The sequence below is a fragment of the Chiloscyllium punctatum genome, chromosome 12, assembly GCF_047496795.1.
Source record: "Chiloscyllium punctatum isolate Juve2018m chromosome 12, sChiPun1.3, whole genome shotgun sequence".
Classification (NCBI taxonomy): domain Eukaryota; kingdom Metazoa; phylum Chordata; class Chondrichthyes; order Orectolobiformes; family Hemiscylliidae; genus Chiloscyllium; species Chiloscyllium punctatum.
Window position 1 is genome coordinate 22,390,720 of NC_092750.1, and position 21,746 is coordinate 22,412,465.

General features: G+C 38.3%; 1 protein-coding gene across 8 annotated transcripts in view; it reads left to right on the forward strand.

The window, feature by feature from the left end:
• The window catches only part of pbrm1 (polybromo 1), a 100,595-nt gene that overhangs the window by 44,814 nt on the left and 34,035 nt on the right, over positions 1-21,746 (forward strand). For 5 of the 8 annotated variants that reach the window (XR_011962011.1, XM_072582067.1, XM_072582072.1 and 2 more), the window contains 10 exons: positions 1,238-1,583; positions 3,667-3,769; positions 4,488-5,130; positions 8,114-8,334; positions 9,321-9,512; positions 11,717-11,874; positions 13,781-14,050; positions 18,545-18,690; positions 19,934-20,091; positions 20,388-20,571. Coding sequence is in view for 7 of the 8 variants with exons in the window: in XM_072582067.1 (XP_072438168.1) it covers positions 1,238-1,583; positions 3,667-3,769; positions 4,488-5,130; positions 8,114-8,334; positions 9,321-9,512; positions 11,717-11,874; positions 13,781-14,050; positions 18,545-18,690; positions 19,934-20,091; positions 20,388-20,571 (2,421 nt within the window). In the remaining variant the exon portion in view is untranslated. The remainder of the gene's footprint in view (positions 1-1,237; positions 1,584-3,666; positions 3,770-4,487; positions 5,131-8,113; positions 8,335-9,320; positions 9,513-11,716; positions 11,875-13,780; positions 14,051-18,544; positions 18,691-19,933; positions 20,092-20,387; positions 20,572-21,746) is intronic. The other 3 variants (XM_072582068.1, XM_072582071.1, XM_072582069.1) reach the window with 2 other exon arrangements.

Here is a 21,746-nt window from a genome sequence, read left to right on the forward strand (position 1 = left end):
GGCTAGGGATGAGGCAAGTTCTGGAGCACAAGTGTTCAGTACTATTGCAGGATATTGTCAGGATCCATATCCCTTGCGGAATCTGCTGTCTCCGGTTGTTGCTGATATCAGATGGAGTGAATCAGATTGGCTGAAGAGTGGCATCAATGGTGCTAGCGACCTTTGGAGGAAACCAAAGGTCTAGCAGATATAACTTTATTCACAAGCATAAAACATGGATTTTTGTAGGATCTTGGAGTGGTGTAAGGCAGACTCAGGTGTAGTAAATAGTCATTTAAAATTTATAAAATGCAGCCATGTACATTGAACACAAAATTTACTGTATTCCATAAGGCTATTATGGATGTGTATATTTTGTCTTGCAATTTGGCCTCTGTAAGTGTAAGCCTTAACTTCTCATTTAGGATAATAGAAGTGATTTCTATACAAGCATGTTAAATTATTTTGACTTGTTCTTGCGATTTGGGGGCTGTTGGCAAGTCCAGCATTGGCTGCCCATCCTTAATTATGCCTGACAAGACGTGAGCTGAAAGGATACTGAAGAACACAGCAGAATATATTGTCATGAAGCAGCTTATGAATCTGCAATTGCAAAAAAGTTGGGTCTTTGACAGTAGCTTTCTTGCTGATCATCTGTCCACACAGATTAAATGATAATTTACTTGTTAGTTCTTCCTGCTACATGTTAGAATAATGTTTGAAGTCAAGAATTAGCAACAGAATCCAGAAGGATATTGATCAGTGTGACCACAATGTAATCTAGAGTGTGAGAAGTCACATAGGAGACGTAAAGTGACAATTTGAAAGTGGGGTAATAAAAGTAATTTGCCCACCATATACCGCTGTACTGTTTTCAGTTAGCCAGTTGATATCCTGATATACTTTCACATATAGTGCAACTCCACAGCAGGGCAGTAGGACAGTAAGTCACAGACTTGACGTGCACCTTTCTTGATTCTGAAAGCAGGTGGGAAAGCTATTTACTCTGTTGACTGCTGCTGTTTTGTAGTTTGCCATGTATTTGACCTTCGTAAAATGACCTTAATTTTTTTTTGAAATGATAAATGCTAAGCAGAGAATAAGTTTGTTGCAAATTGAAAGATATAAATTGTGTTCTCCTGGAATAAAAACTAATTACTTCATTTTGGTGCAGAATGGAAAGCAGAAATGCCCTGAATTTTATTGGTTTTGTATTTTGTTTCCCTTTTCTTTTGTTTTTACTGCTTTATTTTTGAAGACTCATGATTAAGTATACACACAGATTTTTAAATTCCAGCATAAAGAAGCTAGAAAAGAATCGAAGGAAAACGGAATCCCAATTAAAACACAGATTAAAAGTACTATACAATACAATTGTCGAGTCCTGTGATCCAACAACAGGACGAAGATACTGTGAGCTATTTTTGGTTAAGCCATCAAAAAAAGACTATCCAGATTACTATAAAGTCATCCTGGAGCCTATTGACCTGAAGATGCTCGAACATAACATACGCAGTGAAAAATACACAAGTGAGGAGGCATTTATAGATGACTTGAAATTAATGTTTCGAAACGCACGACATTATAATGAAGAAGGCTCACAGGTATGTCGGCTAATTACGATAATATTCTGAATTACATCTTCTGAATTATAAGACAACTCCTTGTTAATTTAAGTAAAAACAATACATACTGTACATGATTAACCATGTACCATTAATCAGGATGTAATGCCATACCTTCAGAAAGTAAAGGATTAGAGAACAATTAATTCACAATTAAAAGTAAGCTCTGATATTCTACTACTCTCCCCATTGAGGTGCTGGACTAAGAATTTGCATTTATGATTTGTTGTGGAGTGAGTCCAACTTCAGCTTTAACATTTCGCAAAAGATGCAAATTCTACAAGGCAAACTTCATTTTATCATGTACCTCCTTGCAATTGGTTAATGAAAGGCACGAATGGAGACTCTGAAGTAGGTTTCCAGGTTATCTATCTTAGTTAAGAAATATGATTCATAACTTGGAAAGAGGTACAAAGCAAGAAGAAGAAAACAGTTTTTAGATAAAATAAAGGAAAAATGTAAAAATTAAACTAAGAAACAGAACAACTGTAGCAATCTTATTCATTGGTATGTATATGCATATAAAGAGAGAACGACGTAGATTGTGGAACATTAATTTAACTTCTTGTTTTTCATGGTGACACCTCCAATGCGCTTTAAATGATTATTATGAAAATAAAGTATTTTATTGGTTGGCTAACGTGGTGCCACTGTTTTAGAAGGGTGGTAAGGACAAGCCAGGGAACTTCAGACCAGCGAGCCTGACGTCGGTGATGAGCAAGTTGTTGGAGGGAATCCTGAGGGACAGGATGTACATGTATTTGGAAAGGCAAGGACGGATTAGGGATAGTCAGCATGGCTTTGTATGTGGGAAATCATTTCTCACAAACTGATTGAGTTTTTTGAAGAAATAACAAAGAGGATTGAGGGCAGAGCAGTAGATGTGATCTATATGGACTTTAGTACGGCGTTCGACAAGGTTCCCCATGGGAGACTGATAAGCAAGGTTAGATCTCACGGAATACAGGGAGAACTAGCCATTTGGATACAGAACTGGCTCAAAGGTAGAAGACAGAGGGTGGTAGAGGAGGGTTGTTTTTCAGACTGGAGGCCTGTGACCAGTGGAGTGCCACAAGGATCGGTGCTCAGTCCTCTACTTTTTGTCATTTACAATAATGATTTGGATGTCTGTATAAGAGGTACAGTTAGTAAGTTTGCGGATGACACCAGAATTGGAGGTGTAATGGACAACGAAGAGGGTTACCTCAGATTACAACAGGATCTAGACCAGATGGGCCAATGGGATGAGAAGTGGCAGATGGAGTTTAATTCAGATAAATGTGAGGTGCTGCATTTTGGGAAAGCAAATCTTAGCAGGACTCATACACTTAATGGTAAGGTCCTAGGGAGTGGAGTAGCAGGTAGATAGGATAGTGAAGAAGGCGTTTGGTATGCTTTCCTTTATTGGTCAGAGCATTGAGTACAGGTGTTGGGAGGTCATGTTGCGGCTGTACAGGACATTGGTTAGGCCACTATTGGAACATTGCGTGCAATTCTAGTCTCCTTCCTTTTGGAAAGATGTTGTGAAACTTGAAAGATTTCAGAAAAGAATAACAAGGATGTTGCCAGGGTTGGAGGATTTGAGCTCATAGGGAGAGGCTGAACAGGCTGTGGCTGTTTTCTCTGGAGCGTTGGATGTTGAGAGATAACCTTATAGAGGTTTACAAAATTATATGAGGCATGGATAGGGTAAATAGGCAAAGTCTTTTCCCTGGGGTTGGGGAGACCAGAACTGGAGGGCATAGGTTAGGGTGAGAGGGGAGCAACGTTTTCACACAGAGGGTGGTATGTGTATGGAATGAGCTGCCAGAAGGAGTGGTGGAGCCTGGTACATTTGCAACATTTGGATGGGTATAAGAATAGGAGGGGTTTGGAGGGATATGGGCCAGGACTAGATTGAGTTGGGATATCTGGTTGGCATGGACAGGTTGGACCGAAGGGTCTGTTTCCATGCTGTGTGTCTCTATGACTATATTTCACCGTAATCGTTCCTTAAGCATTTTAGTGTCTTGATATAATTTCAATGCAAGTCAGTTAAGATAGCTGTTGAATTATTGCACAGGTATACAATGATGCCACCATCCTAGAGAAAATTCTGAAAGAAAAAAGGAAAGAGTTAGGTCCATTACTTGATGATGATACAGCTTCACCTAAGTTGAAACTAAGTAAGTCATTTAAAATTGATCCAGCTGCTCCTGTGGTAAACTTTCATTCTCAGTTTATTAATGCTAAAAAACAAAGGCTTAATTTTTTTGAGTATGAGAATATACTGTTGTATAGTCAAAATTTTTAATCGTTTAGTGTCTTGTGCTTCCCCACCCTCTCAGGGTGCATACTACTATGCACTTATACTTATGCATACTACTTGCCTTTTAAATAATACGAATTATTCATTTCTGCCAAAAACATTGTCACTCAGTAGTGAGATACATTGTCAACATTTGTCATATTTGTTTACTTGATATTATAGATTAGTAGAAAATATAAAGCAAAATAATGAATGGTGGGGAAAATAGAGAAATTTGAGCTGACCAACTAAGGGACTGTTTAAGTTTTAATTTAATGTTCTTATTTTATATCTGATTTATGTTGCTTTTCAAGCAAACCAAGATATCAAATTGATATGTAAGCAAAGTGTGCAAGGTCTGCAGACACTAGTCTCCCTATGATGACTTAATCAAAAAAAACTTGATCCCTGATTGTTGTACTTCAGGAAAGAAGAATATTACTCATTACTAGCCAGATGTATACTACTACAGATGGTCAGTGAAGTAGTTGCCTAATTGCTGTAAATAGACTGCCAATTATTCAAATAATTATTTTGAGTTAGAGTGTTATTCCCTATGAAGTAGGCATTGAACATTTTTTGACTTTTGTTTTCAGGCAGGAAGAGTGGCATTTCCCCTAAAAAATCCAAGTACTTGACCCCACTACAACAAAAATTAAATGAGCTGTATGAAGCTGTTAAAAACTACACAGACAACAGGGGTCGAAGATTGAGTGCCATCTTTCTCAGACTACCTACTCGATCAGAACTCCCGGATTATTATCTGACAATTAAAAAACCAATTGATATGGAGAAAGTGAAAAGTCACATGATGTCTAATAAGTACCAGGATGTCGATTCATTGGTTGATGAATTTGTTTTGATGTTTAATAATGCTTGCACTTACAATGAACCAGAATCTCTTATTTATAAAGACGCACTTGTTCTTCATAAAGTCCTTCTAGAAGCTAAAAAAGATTTGGATGGCGATGATGATGCACACATTCCCAACGTAAAGTTACTCATACAAGAGTTGATACACAACCTGTTTGTCTCCGTTCTTAGTCATCAGGACGATGAAGGACGTTGTTATAGTGACTCTTTAGCAGAGATTCCAGCCACTGATCCAAGTATCCCTAACAAGCCACCTTTGACCTTTGATATTATTAGGAAAAATATTGAAACTAATCGGTATGGAAGACTTGATGTTTTTCAGGAGCACATGTTTGAGGTATTAGAAAGAGCAAGACGGTTAAACAGGTGAGCACATAGAAAAATGCCGACTTTAAACTTGTTTTGATTAACCTTCCACCAGAAGCAATAGTTTCTAAATATATTCTAATAGCATTGATGTGTACCATCATTTGATTCCATTTCTAGAAAATGTGCTCTGTGGACTGAGAGCATCAAGTTTTCAGTAGATTGGTAATTTATTTATCTTTTCCATTATTAATAAACCCCATCTTAAAATAGCAATGAAAGTAAATACATTTTAAGCTAATTAAGGTGAAGACTGCTAGTACAGGGTAAGGTTTCATGTTTGGGCATCTCAGTTTGTTATCGGCAAGCTCCCTGAAAGTGGCATTACACATGAATAAGGTGGTAAAGAAGGCCTATGGCATACTTGCCTTCATCAGTTAGGGCATTGAGTATAAAAGTTGTCAGGTCATATAGCAGCTGTATAAGACTTTAGTTAGGCCACATTTGCAGTATGGTGTGCAGTTCTGGTTCCTACACAACAAGAAGGATGCGGAGGCTTTGGAAAGTGTGTAAAAGAGGTTTATTAGAATGTTGCCTGGATTGGAGTATATTAGATATAAGGAGAGGTTAGACAAACTTCAGTTTCTTTTATGAGACCATCCAAGGCTCAGGGAAACCTGATAGAAGTATATAAAATTATGAAAGGCATGGATAAGGTGATTAGTCAAAGTCTTTTTCCCAAATCTTTGTCAAATATTAGGGGGCATACAACAAAAAACAGTTAAGCACAGAAACTGCCCTTCGGCTCACCAAGACTGTGCCAACACATCATGCCTTTCCAAACTAAAAATCTTTGCCTGATACATCCCTATTTTCTCTGCTTATTGCCCGAAACGTCAATTCTCCTGCTTCTTGGATGCTGCCAGACCAGCTGTACTTATCCAGCATCACACTCTCGATACTGATCTCCAGCTTCTGCAGTCCTCACTTTCTCCTATCTGTATGTCTGTCAAAGTGTTTCTTAAACATTGTTATTGTGTCCATCTCCAGTACCTCATCTGACAATGGATTACAGGCACTTACCACCCTCTGTGTAAACAAACTTGCCTGTCACATCTCCTTTAAACTTTTCCCCTTTTACCTTAAGCCTATGTTTCATAGCAATTGACATTTCTAACATGGAAAAAGACTTTTAACTATTGATTCTATCCATGTCTTGCTTAATTTTGTAAAGTTCTATCAAGTCACTCCTTATCCTCTGACTTGAAAACAAATCAAGTTTGTCCAATCTCTCCTCATAGCTAATACTCTCCAAACCAGGTAACATCTCGGTAAACCATTTCTGTACCCTCTCCACCATCCTTCTAGTAGTGTGGTAACTAGAACTGTATCTAATACTGCAAATGTGGCTGAAGTTTTGATACAGCTGGAACATGACTTGTACTCTGTGCCCCGACCGATAAAGGCAAGAATGCCATTTGTCTTCTTGACCATCTTATTCACTTATGTTGCCACTGTCAGGAAACCCTTGGACCTGTACACCTAAATCTGTCTGGATGTTGATGCTACTAAGTGTTCTGCTATTTACTGTATAGGTTTATGGTGAGAGGGAAAATGTTTAAGGGAGATGTGCAAGGAAAGTTATTAACACAGAGGGTGGTAATTGCCTGGAACTCGCTGACAGGGGAGGTGGTAGAAGCAGATACCTTAGCAAAGTTTAAGAGTCATTTAGACAGACTGACACCTAAACAGGCAGAGAATAGAGGGACATGGAATAGCATCATGTTCGGTACATACATGGTGAGTCAAAGGCCCTGTTCCTGTGCTGTACTGTTTTATGTTCTATAGGATACAGAGTATGTAGAAATCCTAAATAAGACAGCAACTACCATATTAAAATACAGAAGAGAATCTGCTGCTCTCGTGTTTCCATTTCACCAACAAGACATCCTTTGATTTCTGCCAATAACCTCCAGAGAGCAGTCATATATTGTTTAGGTAATGGCAAGCAACTTTGAATTTTGAGTTCATATCTCACAATAACAAGTTGTGAAATTCAATTTAATAATTCTGGAAGCTGGTTAGAAAACATGAATTCCCACTGGCTCACAAATGTCCCTCAAAGGACTTCACACTGCTACTTGGTGTGACAGGCTCCTTCACTAAATGTTGTTTTAATATACTCCTGAAATAATCCAGTCAAAGTAACCTAAATCACAGATCAGTTGTAAAGTCAATTAATGCAAAACAAATGGGCCTATCATCTACTCATTAAATATAGCCATAGCAGTGTCACTCAAATTTCAATCAACAATTGTTTTTGAATTGTCATTCAAGCAAAAATTGTATTGTTGACCATCTTGTAACTGGGTTCAGAAATCCTTGCATTCTTTTACATATGAAGTACACCGGTAAAGAAAATTTCAGTATCATTAGTTTAGCATGAATTAAAATAGAAAAGTAGGTGTATTTGTTAATCTGCTCAGTTGCTACACATGAGAACTAGAGGAATGTATGACCTGTATTCCACCCCCTACCAAAAATTACTTCCAGATTTTCCAAAGTTTGTGCAATGCATTTAGCCACTATGTGCTACTCAACCACTTGGATCAAGACAACCCCGGATTCAATTCATGATGATAATTATATACCAATTTTGACAGGATAACAACAGTATCTATGGCTTACTTCTTGTTTGCTGGCTTAGAAAGGGAATAATCATATAATTCCCACTCCTGGTTACTATACAATGATCTATGTATGTGTTGTGGATATTGAATAAGAAAGGATTCAGCCTTGGCTTTTGTTGCCTCCCCTTTTCCACATACACAGCGGAATGATGTATTGATACTGTTTGGTCTGATGCATGAATGAGTGATTTACAGAAAGGCAGTTCACATCTTGAGCTGATACAACATCCTATTATTACCACTTGCTGATAAACGAAATGTAGAAAATTAAAAAAATAAATGGAAACTACAGGATAAATACACTGGATTGTGTAGCATGTATGACACTAACAAATACTTTGTGGCCTACTTAGAACTGATTCTGAAATATATGAAGATGCAGTGGAACTTCAGCATTTTTTCATTAAGATTCGTGATGAGCTGTGCAAAAATGGAGAGATTCTACTTTCACCAGCTCTGAGTTATACGATGAAACACTTACAACATGACTTGGAAAAAGAAAAAAAGGAAAAATTGCCAAAAGAGATAGAGGAGGATAAGCAGAAGAGAGAGGAGGAAAAAAAGGAATTATCAGGTACTATTTATTTATATTTTAGATTTAGATGTAATGTTATATATATAAAAATACAGTGAAAAGTGTTTTTCACATGTTATATGCTATGTTGCCACACTCTGGTGGCATTTGGATAAAAAGTTAATACTTAAGATTAGTCAGCAATGCAATTTTATGGCAAAGTAAGCTGCTTTTCAGGCATTAGATTAAAATTGTCAAGAAAATTAATTTTATTAGAGGTATAGGATACAAATTCTTACTAAACCCAATTAAGCAACAGGAAACCATTTGTGATGTCATCAATGTACAAAAGTGACATTGCATCCTTTGATTTATTGCCTATTTTTATGATGGTACAATGTGTTTATTTGTTCATTAAAATATCATTTACAAGGAAATACAAAAATAAAGCTGCAGAGGTATATCCATTTGAAAATTACACATATACTGTTCCAAATACAATTGCCAGTACTCCATTGAAAAAAAAGGACATCTTTCGGTAACTTTGTTTTCCTTTTGTAATACTGTAAGGGGGAAAAAGCATTTTGGATCAGTTAATTACAAGCTTTCCTTTTTGTTTTGGGGTTTCATATTCCCTTAACTTCTTTTGCTGGAATGTTTCTCCATGGCTGCAAATTGCCTTTTCTTCATGTGTGACCCTTGACTGGGTGTCAGCAAACTGGGTGTTAAGGTGTCCCACTGGATTCCAATCCTGACCTCATCAGATGCTTCTTCCGTCTGCCCATTTAAGATCGACTGATTTGGCTAAGATCAAGGATTGAATCTTTACAGTTTACTATCTGCACGATTCAGTTATTCACTAAGCAATCAAGCACCGTAAAAGATGACTTAAGATGTAACTTAACTTAGAACATTGCAATTAGGGAAACTCTTCTTTTGAAATATAAAGCATTTGTATTTATAGAAATCTGTAGAAGTCCTTGCACTTTTGTACTTTTTCAATATTTGTTTTATTCATGAAACTAATTCAGTAATCTAATAAACAGAGTCAGAGAAAAATATGAGTGATGATCACTCCGGGAGCCATGGTACTTATGGGATCCAGCGTACTTACAGCCAAGACTGCAGCTTTAAAGATAACATGTACCATGTTGGAGACTATGTGTACGTTGAACCAGCTGAACCAAACCTCCTCCCTCACATTGTCTGCATTGAGAGGCTCTGGGAAGATGACACCGGTAATGCATTCAAGCTGAATTTTTTTTCTGAGGCCTAAATGTAAATATGAAAATAGTTAAAATTTAATTCCGTTATCTTAGAAAATAATGAAATCACCCCCATACATTCAGCCTTCACAAACATGAACAGGCTACTTTGAAAACAGATTTCTTGTTTTTAACTTTCTAACTGGAGGTTTGCTTTATTTAATTTGGAGATTTATTCTACAGAGTATCTCTTGGCTTTAGTCAACATGTTCTCAGTTACTTTCAGTGTCTGCTTCTATGTTCCTTGCTGCTACATCTGACTGAAAAAACCTATATGTTATGTCCTGATGATTCTTGATTCAGCAATAGAATCCTTTGGGAGTACCGGTTTGTTGTAAGACATCTTTGAAGCCATGCATCATCTGATCAGATCAGACAGCTGCAGCTCACCTGAAGAACCAAATTTATCAGCTATTCTTAAGGAATTATCCAAAACAGGAGCACTAGTGGAGTTGTGCCCAGCCTTCTAACAGGCTGGAAGTGTTCCCAATAGCAGGGTAAATGCAACAATGTTCCAACAACTAGATGTTGGTACTGTCAGTAGTACTCTTCTGAGGTTTGTAAACTACAGAAGGCCTTACTCAATATCTAGTTGTCTTGAACCTAACCTGGGATTGTTTAGATACTTAAATGCCTAAAATGTGTCTGTATTACATTCCTGGCATTGATTCATTTTAATCTGTACAACAATAATAAAATAGATTATTTAGGTGCTTTGTTGGTGATAGTTTTATATAAAACTATTTGGATGAGAATGTAGGAGGCATGGTTAGTAAGTTCGCGGATGACACGAAAATTGATGGTATCGTGGACAATAAAGAAGATAATTTAAGAATACAATGAGATCTTGACCAAGTGGGCCAGTGGGCTGAGGAATAGCAGATGGAGTTTAACTCTGATAAAATGAGAAGTATTGCATTTTCGTAAGACAAACCAGGGCAGGACTTGCATGGATAATGGTAGGGCCATGGGAGTGTTGTCTAACAAATCTAAGGATGCAGGTGCACAATTCTTTGAATGTGGCATCACAGATAGACAGGGTGATGAAAAAGGCATTTGGCACGCTTCCCTTCATTGGTCAGAAAATTTATTATAGGGGTTGAGACGTCGTGTTACGGCTGTACATAATATTGTAAGGCCACATTGCATACCGTTCTGGTAGCTCTGCTACAGGAAGAATACTATTAAACTGGAGAGGGTGCAAAAAAGATTTATAAGATTGATATAAAGACTGGAATGTTTGAGTTATAACTAATATACTGGGGCTTTTTGCCTGGAGCATAGTAGGCTGAGGGATGACCTTACAGAGATTTATAAAATCACAAGGAGGAGAGATAAGGTGAATAGCCAAGGTTTTTTTTTCCCCAGTGTAGGAGAGCCCAAAACTAGAGGGCATAGGTTTAAGTTGAAAGGGGAAAGATTTAAAAGGGACCTGAGGGGCAATCTTTTTCTCAGAGGGTGGTGTGTACATGGAACGAGCTGCCATAAAAATTGGCAGAGGTGGGTGCAATTACAACATTTAAAAGACATTTGGACAGGTGCATGAATAGGAAAAGTTTGGAGGTTAATGGGCCAAATGAAGGGAAATAGGACTAGTTCAGTTTAGAAAACTTGGTTGGCATGGATGAATTGAGTAGAAGGGCCTGTTTCTTTTGACTCTTAAGATTCTATTTAAACGTTAAGATTAACATAATCAAACAGAACTGCTTTGGCCAGAGCGTTAATGTGATAAACTTAAAAACTAACAAAATTCACTGCAGGTGTTAAATGACTACTATGGCCCTTGTAATGTGTCAAGCTCTTCAAAAGGTCCATGTCCTAGTAATCTCTTGGAAAATCAGTTCATTTTTATGATGGAGGTTGAATTGCATTCAGAGAAGAAAAGCTACTCATTTAGTGAGCTAGTATCCATCACCGTGCATTATCACCTAAACCACTGTACCACTCAACTTGAGTGTCTCATAGTTATACAATGACACATCAATAGTGCAACATTCATACTTCACTTCTGAGCAGGAAACTAATATGGTCTTGTGCAGTGCATTAAGATGTTTTATGTTATACTTTTTTGCTGAAAAATTGCTGCTAAAATCAATCTTTTACTTATTATGATTCACATTTTTCTAAACTCTTAAGTAAGTGTCTGAATTGTAATATGCACACATTCTATTCTGTAGGTGAGAAATGGCTGTATGGTTGCTGGTTTTATCGGCCAAATGAAACTTTCCACTTGGCTACACGGAAATTCCTTGAAAAGGAAGTTTTCAAAAGTGACTATTATAATAAAGTTCTGGTCAGCAAAATTCTAGGAAAATGTGTAGTAATGTTTGTAAAGGTAAGTATACATTTTCTAATTTCTCCATTACTGCATTTACTGAAAAATGAAGAAGAACTGTTCTCAGAATTCTAAGCAGGTTTGCAGTACAATATATTTTGTACCCCAATAACAGAATGATAGAACACTATTGAGACTAATCATTTTCTGAACAAGACATTCAGTTACATCAGAAATGCAGCAATGAGAAAGTGTATAGAAAATTAGATATCTTCCCATAAAGGGAATGAGTAAGATTCTCTCAGGCTGTAACCAGTTATTGTGTTAAAGCTAGACTCTGGCTAGGAGCCATAGCAATCACAATCTGAATTCCAGTTTTTTCCTCCCAAGATAGAAGACTTTAAATCATTAGTAACGAAGCTATTGCTGCCAGTATAAATTACTGAATTTAGCACAAGTTTAAGTATGTATCTGTGTTCTTGGAATGACCTTTGTCTGACTTCTTTATCCAGTGGGCTCATTGAAAAGTTCATGCGTTTAGATGACTGATTGATTGAATTTCTTTTTCTGTCCTATAAATGTGAGGTGCTGCATTTTGGGAAAGCAAATCTTAGCAGGACTTATACACTTAATGGTAAGGTCCTAGGGAATGTTGCTAAACAAAGAGACCTTAGAGTGCAGGTTCATAACTCCTTGAAAGTGAAGTCGCAAGTAGATAGGATAGTGAAGAAGGCATTTGGTATGCTTTCGTTTATTGGTCAGAGAATTGAGTACAGGAGTTGGGAGGTCATGTTGTGGCTGTACAGGACATTGGTTAGGCCACTATTGGAATATTGCGTGCAATTCTGGTCTCCTTCCTATCGAAAAGATGTTGTGAAACTTGAAAGGGTTCAGAAAAGATTTAGAAGGATGTTGCCAGAGTTGGAGGATTTGAGCTATAGGGAGAGGCTAAACAGGCTGGGACTGTTTTCCCTGGAGCGTCGGAGGCTGAGGGGTGACCTTATAGAGGTTTATAAAATTGTGAGGGGCATGGATAGGGTAAATAGGCAAAGGCTTTTCCCTGGGGTCGGGGAGTCCAGAACTAGAGGGCATAGGTCTAGGGTGAGAGGGGAAAGATATAAAAGAGACCTAAGGGGCAGCTTTTTCTCACACAGGGTGTTAAGTGTATGGAATGAGCTACCAGAGGATGTGGTGGAGGCTGGTACAGTTGCAACATTTAAGAGGTATTTGGATGGGTATATGAATAGGAAGGGTTTGGAGGGATATGGGCCATGTGGTGGCAGGTGGGACTAGATTGGGTTGGGATATCTGGTCAGCATGGACAGGTTGGACTGAAGGGTCTGTTTCCATGCTGCACATCTCTATGGCTCTATGATTGAATTTGTTTTTCTGTCCTTACTTGAAGTTAATTCATGTCCTCATTTTTAAGTTAATTCTTTCTGAGTGACTCATGTTTTCATTACAACTGGTTCAAACTCGGTCTTTGTGGAATAGAAATTCAACTTAGGCAGTGGTGCAAACTGGTAAATATTAGTTTGGTTGTTTGTTTGCATCAGCATTTGATTTGGTTCAGTTGGAGTCAATTGGAACTGGACATCAACTACTGTTATATCAGGGTTTATCTGACACCATTGATTCTATAGGCCCTTGTGGCATGGTGGTTGTGTTTATAGCTCTGAGCAGGGGATCCTCTGTTCAAGTTGCACCTGTTCCAGAAATGTGTAATAACATCTCTGAACAGGTCAATGAAAATATCGACATCGGTTCTGCATCGCCAACCAAGATGAATTTTTACCACTATATTTTGTTAATCCTCATGAGTGAATTAAGTTGTTTCTCATTAATTTTTAGATTATTAAAGGCATGTTTATTTTACCTGAACAATTTAATTGACAGAAGTAAGAACAACTTTACATAGATTTAATGGGTTTTAACCTTTCCTTCCTCTGCCTAATAACAAATGTAGGAATACTTTAAAATACGACCTGAGGGTTTCGGAGATGAAGATGTTTTTGTCTGTGAATCTCGATATTCTGCAAAAACTAAATCTTTCAAGAAGATTAAATTATGGACTATGCCTCTAAGTGCAGTGAAATTTGTTCCAAGAAACACTCCATTGCCTGTTGTTCGTGTTGCTTCTGTATTTGCTAATGCAGACAAAACCGAAAACAAAGAATCTGTTGAACCAATGGCTGAAGAAAGCAAAGGTGATGAGAATAACAGCATTATTGATAAGGTATAAACATCCGTGTTATTTAAAAATTTATCATGAAGATTATTTGGTATGGACAAAGGGAAATATGAGTTTTGCTACTACATAGTCAGATGAAATGTGTGTGTTTGGATTTTGTTGTCCACCAGAGGTGGCGACTCTGGCAGAAACATTTTTCAAATGACTTGCGTTTTATATACTTCCTCATTAATAAGGAAAGTTTGTATCACTATTAAAGTTGTAGTATGTCTAAGTTAGTGATCTGACTGTCATTGGTATTAAATCCAAACAGCATAATTCCACCTCTTGAAAATAACATTATCCAGATTGTACACTGCAGTTGATGAGGATGTCAATCAGGAAACGGAACAATTTTTAAAAATCCAGTTGATAATTGATGACTTAATCATTAGATTACATAACATCATGTGCCAAGTTTTAAAAAAAAACCTCTTTCTCCACAGACATTGCTCGACCTGCAGAGTTTCTTCTGTTTCTTTATCATCTGCCAAGTATCACTTTGGTTAAGGTGTAAATATAAAGTTGCCATAGTCTTACCAGACCATAGGGCTGTTCTTTCATTATAGAGAGATAGTTGGTAGTGGTTTGTAGAGAGACAATGGAGGGTCACTATGCCTCAGGAGAGGGTGTGATTGAGAAGGAGAGTTCTTCATGGTAGCCTCAGCCTGTGTGGGAATTCAAACCACACTGTTGGCTCCACTCTGCATTGCAAACCAACCGTCCATCCAACTAAGCAAAAAGTGTACTGGCTAGTCAAAAGATTTTGGATTCTGGTCTCATCATTGATCTAAATCCAGAACCTTCTCTGACGTTTTAGTGCAGTTGTAAGAATAATGGAGACTAGAAGTTGAGATGTTAAGCAGAAGATCTTTCTCTCAAGTACTAGCCAGCATTCCTCCCTCAACTGACATTATCTTGATGAGACAAAGATTCAGTCTTTGGGAATGTCTGAAAAAACTCTGCACTGTCCCAGGATACTAATGTGAGTTCCAGATGTCCATAATCACTCAATCCTAAACATATTTCAGCACCCCTTACCCAGCAAGCCCAAAGCAAGGAAAGATATTTTCTTCTATCATTGTGGTTCTAAAAGTTGTAGACATCTTATCCCACTTTACATGTCATGCCCATCAGCATCACTGTCTGACACAACTCTACACATCATGTTTAAAATCTTAATACCTTTGATCTTACTGCTCACCCACCCTCTACGTAATAAAGTTATATCTTAACTGTGAATCCAACCTTTCACATTAGGTTATTGACTAAGGGGTCATTAACAATAGAGAAGGAATGGCTTTCACTGTTCACTTCATGTTCCATTGCACAGTCTTTTCAGAAGCTGTCAATGGAGATTTATAGTAACCCTGTCTGTTTGTATTTGTATTTAAAAGAAAAGATGTTTTGCACTAAAAATGACAAATCCTTATCCAATCTAACATCTCCTTATGAGGCTAGTTGTCAAACTTTGTTTATAATGTTCCTGGGAAATGCCTTGTAATGTTTATTAAGTTAAAGGTGATATATCTGGAAAAACTTTTCAGTGTTCAAAGTTTGAGAGAAGATTTGTAGCTCGGGTGCTTGTTGTTGTGGTTCTGTTCGCCGAGCTGGGAATTTGTGTTGCAGACGTTTCGTCCCCTGTCTCGGTGACATCCTCAGTTCTTGGGAGCCTCCTGTGAAGCGCTTTTGTGATCTTTCCTCCAGCATTTGTAGTGGTTTGAATCTGCCGCTTCTGGTTGTCAGTTCCAGCTGTCCGCTGCAGTGGTCGATATATTGGGTCCAGGTCAATGTGCTTATTGATTGAATCTGTGGATGAGTGCCATGCCTCTAGGAATTCCCTGGCTGTTCTCTGTTTGGCTAACGATCCGCATTCTTGAACACCAACTAGCCACAAAAACGACACGACCAGCTTTCCTTAGTAGCCACACATGCAGATGACAAGCAACATGAATTTGACTTGGACAACACTACTATTATAGGACAAGCCAAACAGAGAACAGCCAGGGAATTCCTAGAGGCATGGCACTCATCCACAGATTCAATCAATAAGCACATCGACCTGGACCCAATATAATCGGCCACTGCAGCAGACAGCTGGAACTGACAACCAGAAGCGGCAGATTCAAACCACTACAAATGTCGGTGGAAACATCACAGAAGCGCTTCACAGGAGGCTCCCAAGCACTGAGAATGTCACCTAGACAGGGGATGAAATGTCTGCAACACAAATTCCCAGCTCGGCGAACAGCACCACAATAACTTTTCAGTGTCCCAGGACAATAAAGCAAGTTCCAGGCATCCATAGTCACCCATGTCCCAACCCAAAACATATTGGTACCCCTTACCCAACAAGCCCAGATTCAAGAAAGATCATTTTCATCCATTATTGTGTTCTAAAAGTCACAGACTTCCTATCCCACTTTATATGTCATGTCTATCCATATTGCTGTCTGGCAGAACTGTCAGTGAGGCATTGATGTTAATTGCAGTCATTCTCATCTGTTCTTGAATTCAACTCTTTTGTAGTTGTTGTTCAATGGATTATATTTATGTTATTTCCTTTTCTTTATATTGTATTTGTATTTTTTATGACTCAATTTTATGACTTTGCACTTCCCTACAATAAATGATAACTCCTTTTTTTTTGACCAAATTGATAACTTCTGTCAAGCATCTTGTGACGTATTGTTATTCACATTGTTGGAACTAGGAAAACAATGTGCTTCATACTTAACGGAATATTTTTGTTTTGCATTCTAAATATATGGCAGTGTGTTTTAGTGTCTGTCCCAATCAACAGTGTTTGTTAGTCCATCAAGCTTAGTTTCAAGCTTTCTTAGTGATATCATTTATGCCTGCTTTTCTAAAATTAAATGTTTTTGCTGTGTTCTATTTTTCTATTATGGGTCTAATTTTAAACTTCATATCTAGTCACTTTTAGTGAACATTTGACCGTATCCACCATTTTTTCGTAATTACATATAGCTGTTCTAGAATTCTTCCATATGAGGATTCATGACTGTTTAGGGTCAGCACGTCTACTGTGTTACATAAAGAGAGATAGAGGAATCTAAAAACAGGATGAGAGTTTAAAAATCAAGACTTGCTTATCAAAGACTTACAGGACCTGTATGTCTCACAGCTCAGGGGTTATAGGGGAATAGAACTTGATGCAAGATGCAGACCAGCCGATTTTTGGATGATCTCAAGTGTACAGACAGAAAAATGTGAGAGATCAGCTCTACAAAAGAGCTGAATTTAAGAGATCAAGTGAGAGTTACTGCAATTGATATTAATATCATATTTTACTGAATGTGGCATCAAGGAGTTCTAATCAGAATTGGTGGGGGGGGCAGAAACCCTCTGTTGGTTGGAGTCCTACCTGGCAGAAAGGAAGATTGGTTATGGCTCTGGTTAGTTCAGTCATCTCAGTACCAGGACATCTCAGCAGGAGTTCACCCGGATAAATATTTTTCAATCAACCTGTTCAGAGACTCAATTACAAATCTCTAAAGTAAGTGGGATTGAATCCAAGACACCTGGCCCAATGATAGTATTATTATCACTATCACAGGAGCCCCAGTTTCTCAGGGTAGTGTCCTTAGCCCAATCCATCTTTAGCTGCTTCATCAGTGACTTTCCCTTCATCATATTTTCAGAAGTGGGGCTGTTTACTGATTGCGTAATGTTCAGCACCATTCACAACAACTCATACTGAGGCAGCCCATGTCCAAATGCAGCAAAGCACGGACAAGTGACAAGTAACCAAGCACGCAATGACCATCCCCAACAGAGTCTAACCATTGCCATGGACATTCAGGGTATTATCATTGATGATTTTCCCCACTATCTACACCCTGGGAGTTACTATTGACCAGCAATTGAACTGTACTAGCCATATACATGTTAAGCTACAGGAGCAGATCAGAGGCTATGAATTCTGTAGCGAATAGCTCACCTTCTGATTCCCCATATCCTGCCCATCATCTACAAGGTATTTGTCAGGAGTGTGACAGAATACTTCCCACTTATCTGGTTCAATCAACATTCAAGATGTTTGACAGGACAAAATGACGCACTTGATTGCCACCATATCCACAAACATTTACATCTCCACCACTGACGCTCAGTACCAGCAGTGTATAAATTCTACAATATGCATTGCAAAAATTCACCAAGGTTTTTAGATAGCACCTTCCAAGCCCATTACCACTAACATCTGGAAAGACAGAGCAGCAACTAAATGGAAACACCAGCTCTTGCATATTTCCTTCCAAGCCATTCACCGTCCTGACTTGGATATGCATTGCTGTTCCTTCAGACTTGTTTGAAACCTGAATACCAGTGCTACTTGTATAAGATTATCAAAACAATGATTTCCTAAATTGTCATTTATGTTTTTTTTCAGAATGTAATTGTCATAGACTCAATTCTCAGTGGTCATTTATTGTTAGTAGCTCCTCTTATAGATAATATTTCTCAAATCTGTCTGTCCAGGAACGAGAGGATGTGCCAGTGGAAATTTCAAATGGAGAACCAGGCTGCCAGTATTATGAGCAGCTTCATTATAATGACTTGTGGCTTAAAGTTGGAGATTGTGTCTACATAAAATCCCATGGTTTAGTGCAACCACGTGTAGGCAGGTCAGTAATTTAAAATATTTCAATTATAATGCAAATATTTACTCTCCATCGGCAAAAGTCTCTGTGAAATATCGCTGTTAACAATTTTTGATTATTTGTGTACCATAAACATTATTATTTCTTATGATACCCATGGAAGTCAACAAACTAGAAGAACCAAATTTACCAAACCATCCAACTAAAAAAATTCAATGGACACAATTTCTGTTTTCTATAACTTCTCTAACTTTCCTGCTAATTTGGTTTGAATCAGCACAGACCTCCAAGGTCTGTGCATGACAGCAACATCCAGAAGGCCAAGCACGGGAAAGTCAGTCAGTATGAACTAGTATACATCAAATAGTAGCTACAACAAAGATAGATCTCATTTGTGATATTGTATGAACTTTGGCCAGAAAGTCTTTCAAAACACCCATCTTCTACAGGTAGAATCCCAGCTCAAGGATTTCGCCACTGGTTCACATTGGACAGCAATTCTCATTCAACTTAAGTTCCATAGATATAATCTTCAACAACATACTACACTTCTTCAGAAGTTTCTTACCACTTCTCATGGACCTTGGTTGTGTGGATCTACAAGAATCACCTTTTATCCTAACTTACATAATGACTGGCACTCTGTGTTGCTATTCTGGTCAATCAGTTACTTTAAAGTAACAAAACACATCAGCAACTTTAATTTTTGCTTAGCACCCACTCCCAGATCCAGCCTTCTTGTCCTCTTCCTTTCACTGTACCAGCCCCTTCCTTGCCTACATGAGTCAACTTGCTCAACTCACCCATGGATCATACTTGCGCATTTCAAGTTCTTTTGGTTGCTGAATCAACATTGCAGCAGTGGCTACTTTGCATTAAATTAAAGCCATCAGCAGCTGGTCTTCCAGCACACCCACCTGTTTCCTATTTTACATAACGTTCTACCACTCCTACAAGCTGAAATATTAGCCAAGCCACTCAAACTTGAGTTAAGCCAGCTGTTCATGCTAAACCACTGAATATCTTCCCAAAAGCCCTCAAGGAGAAGGGAGCCATGGCCTGAAATCTGATTGATGCCAAAGCTATTACCCCATAGCCATACAGGAGAAGCCACAGTGAGTCAGTGCCAAACTCCACAAACCACAGACTTCATCACATATTACCAAAACATACAGTTGGTCTTATAGTATCTACATTTCTATGAAAAAAATAAATTACTGTTCAAAATATAGGATTAAAATCAAACTTGTTGTATATCTGTTGATAGGATTGAAAAAATGTGGGTGCGGGGTGGTGCTGCCTATTTCTTTGGTCCCATATTCATCCATCCTGAGGAAACTGAACATGAACCTACCAAAATGTTTTACAAGAAAGAAGTGTTTCTTAGCAATGTTGAAGAAACCTGCACCATGACCTGTGTAATTGGTAAGTAATTAATACCTGAATACTTATTATTGAGTAATTTATTAGATTTCACATCAATTTGATAAATTAATCTAGGGACAATTCAGAATTTTAAAATGTCTATATTGGCTATTAGTCAGAATTACAAAAATCATATGGACTTTAAGTATCAGAAGTAATATAAAATGGTATAAAAGGTGATATAATAAATTCATTTATTTGAAGTTAATTATTTTGACTTTAGAGGAGTTTTACAGACTTGATATACATTCTCATGTTAGTGTTTCTAAGATAATATTTGGTGCTGTTGCATGCAGGCAAGTGCAGTGTATTATCATTTAAAGACTACCTCTCTTGTCGACCTACGGAAGTGAATGAAAATGATGTGTACATTTGTGAAAGCCGTTACAATGAAACTGACAAACAAATGAAAAGATTTAAAGGCCTAAAAAGATTTTCCTTATCTGCTAAAATATTGGATGATGAGATATACTACTTCAGGTGAGGCCTCGTACTTTAAGTAACAAAGAAGCTCTTTGAAACTATCCTGTTTGACTTTGGTACTTACTGCTCTGCTTTTGTGTTTGAGTTTTTTATTGGTGGGATTTCTTAATCTGTGGTAGTGGGCGGCACGGTGGCACAGTGGTTAGCACTGTTGCCTCACAGCGCCAGAGATCCGGGTTCAATTCCTGCCTCAGGTGACTCTCTGTGTGGAGTTTGCATGTTCTCCCCGTGTCTGCGTGGGTTTCCTCCAGATGCTCCGGTTTCCTCCCACAGTCCAAAGATGTGCAGGTCAGGTGAATTGGCCATGCTAAATTGCCTGTAGTGTTTGGTAAGGGGTAAATGTAGGGGTATGGGTGGGTTGCGCTTCGGCGGATCGGTGTGGACTTGTTGGGCCGAAGGGCCTGTTTCCACACCGTAATGTAATGTAATCTAATCTAATTATTCATTAATTCAAATAGCGAAGAGCTGAAATGCAAATAATTATTTTGAAAACTGGAGATTTTCTCACAAAATGGCTATGGGTCAAAAAATGCAGAAAAATGAGGAATTCAGAGGAGTCTTTGAGACAGTGAGTAATGCACTGTAGCTGAATCCCATCAACAAATGGGATACCCAGGACAGCTAAGCCTGAACATAGAACAATACAGCGCAGTACAGGCCCTTTGGCCCTCGATGTTGCGCTGATCCTAGCCCACTATCCTCCATATGCCTATCCAATGCCCGTTTAAATGCTCATAAAGAGGGAGAGTCCACCACTGCTACTGACAGGGCATTCCATGAACTCACGACTCACTGAGTAAAGAATCTACCCCTAACATCTGTCCTATACCTACCACCCCTTAATTTAAAGCTATGCCCCCTCGTAATAGCTGACTCCATACGTGAAAAAAGGTTCTCATGGTCAACCCTATCTAAACCCCTAATCATCTTGTACACCTCTATCAAGTCACCCCTAAACCTTTTTTTCTCCAATGAAAACAGCCCCAAGTGCCTCAGCCTTTCCTCATACGATCTTCCTACCATACCAGGCAACATCCTGGTAAACCTCCTCTGCACCCGTTCCAGTGCCTCCACATCCCTGGTAAGGGATAATGGGGTACATCTGCCTGTGCTGGAAACTGAAACACATGCAGATAACTGAGATGTGAGCCAGAGAGCAGAGAAAAATATCT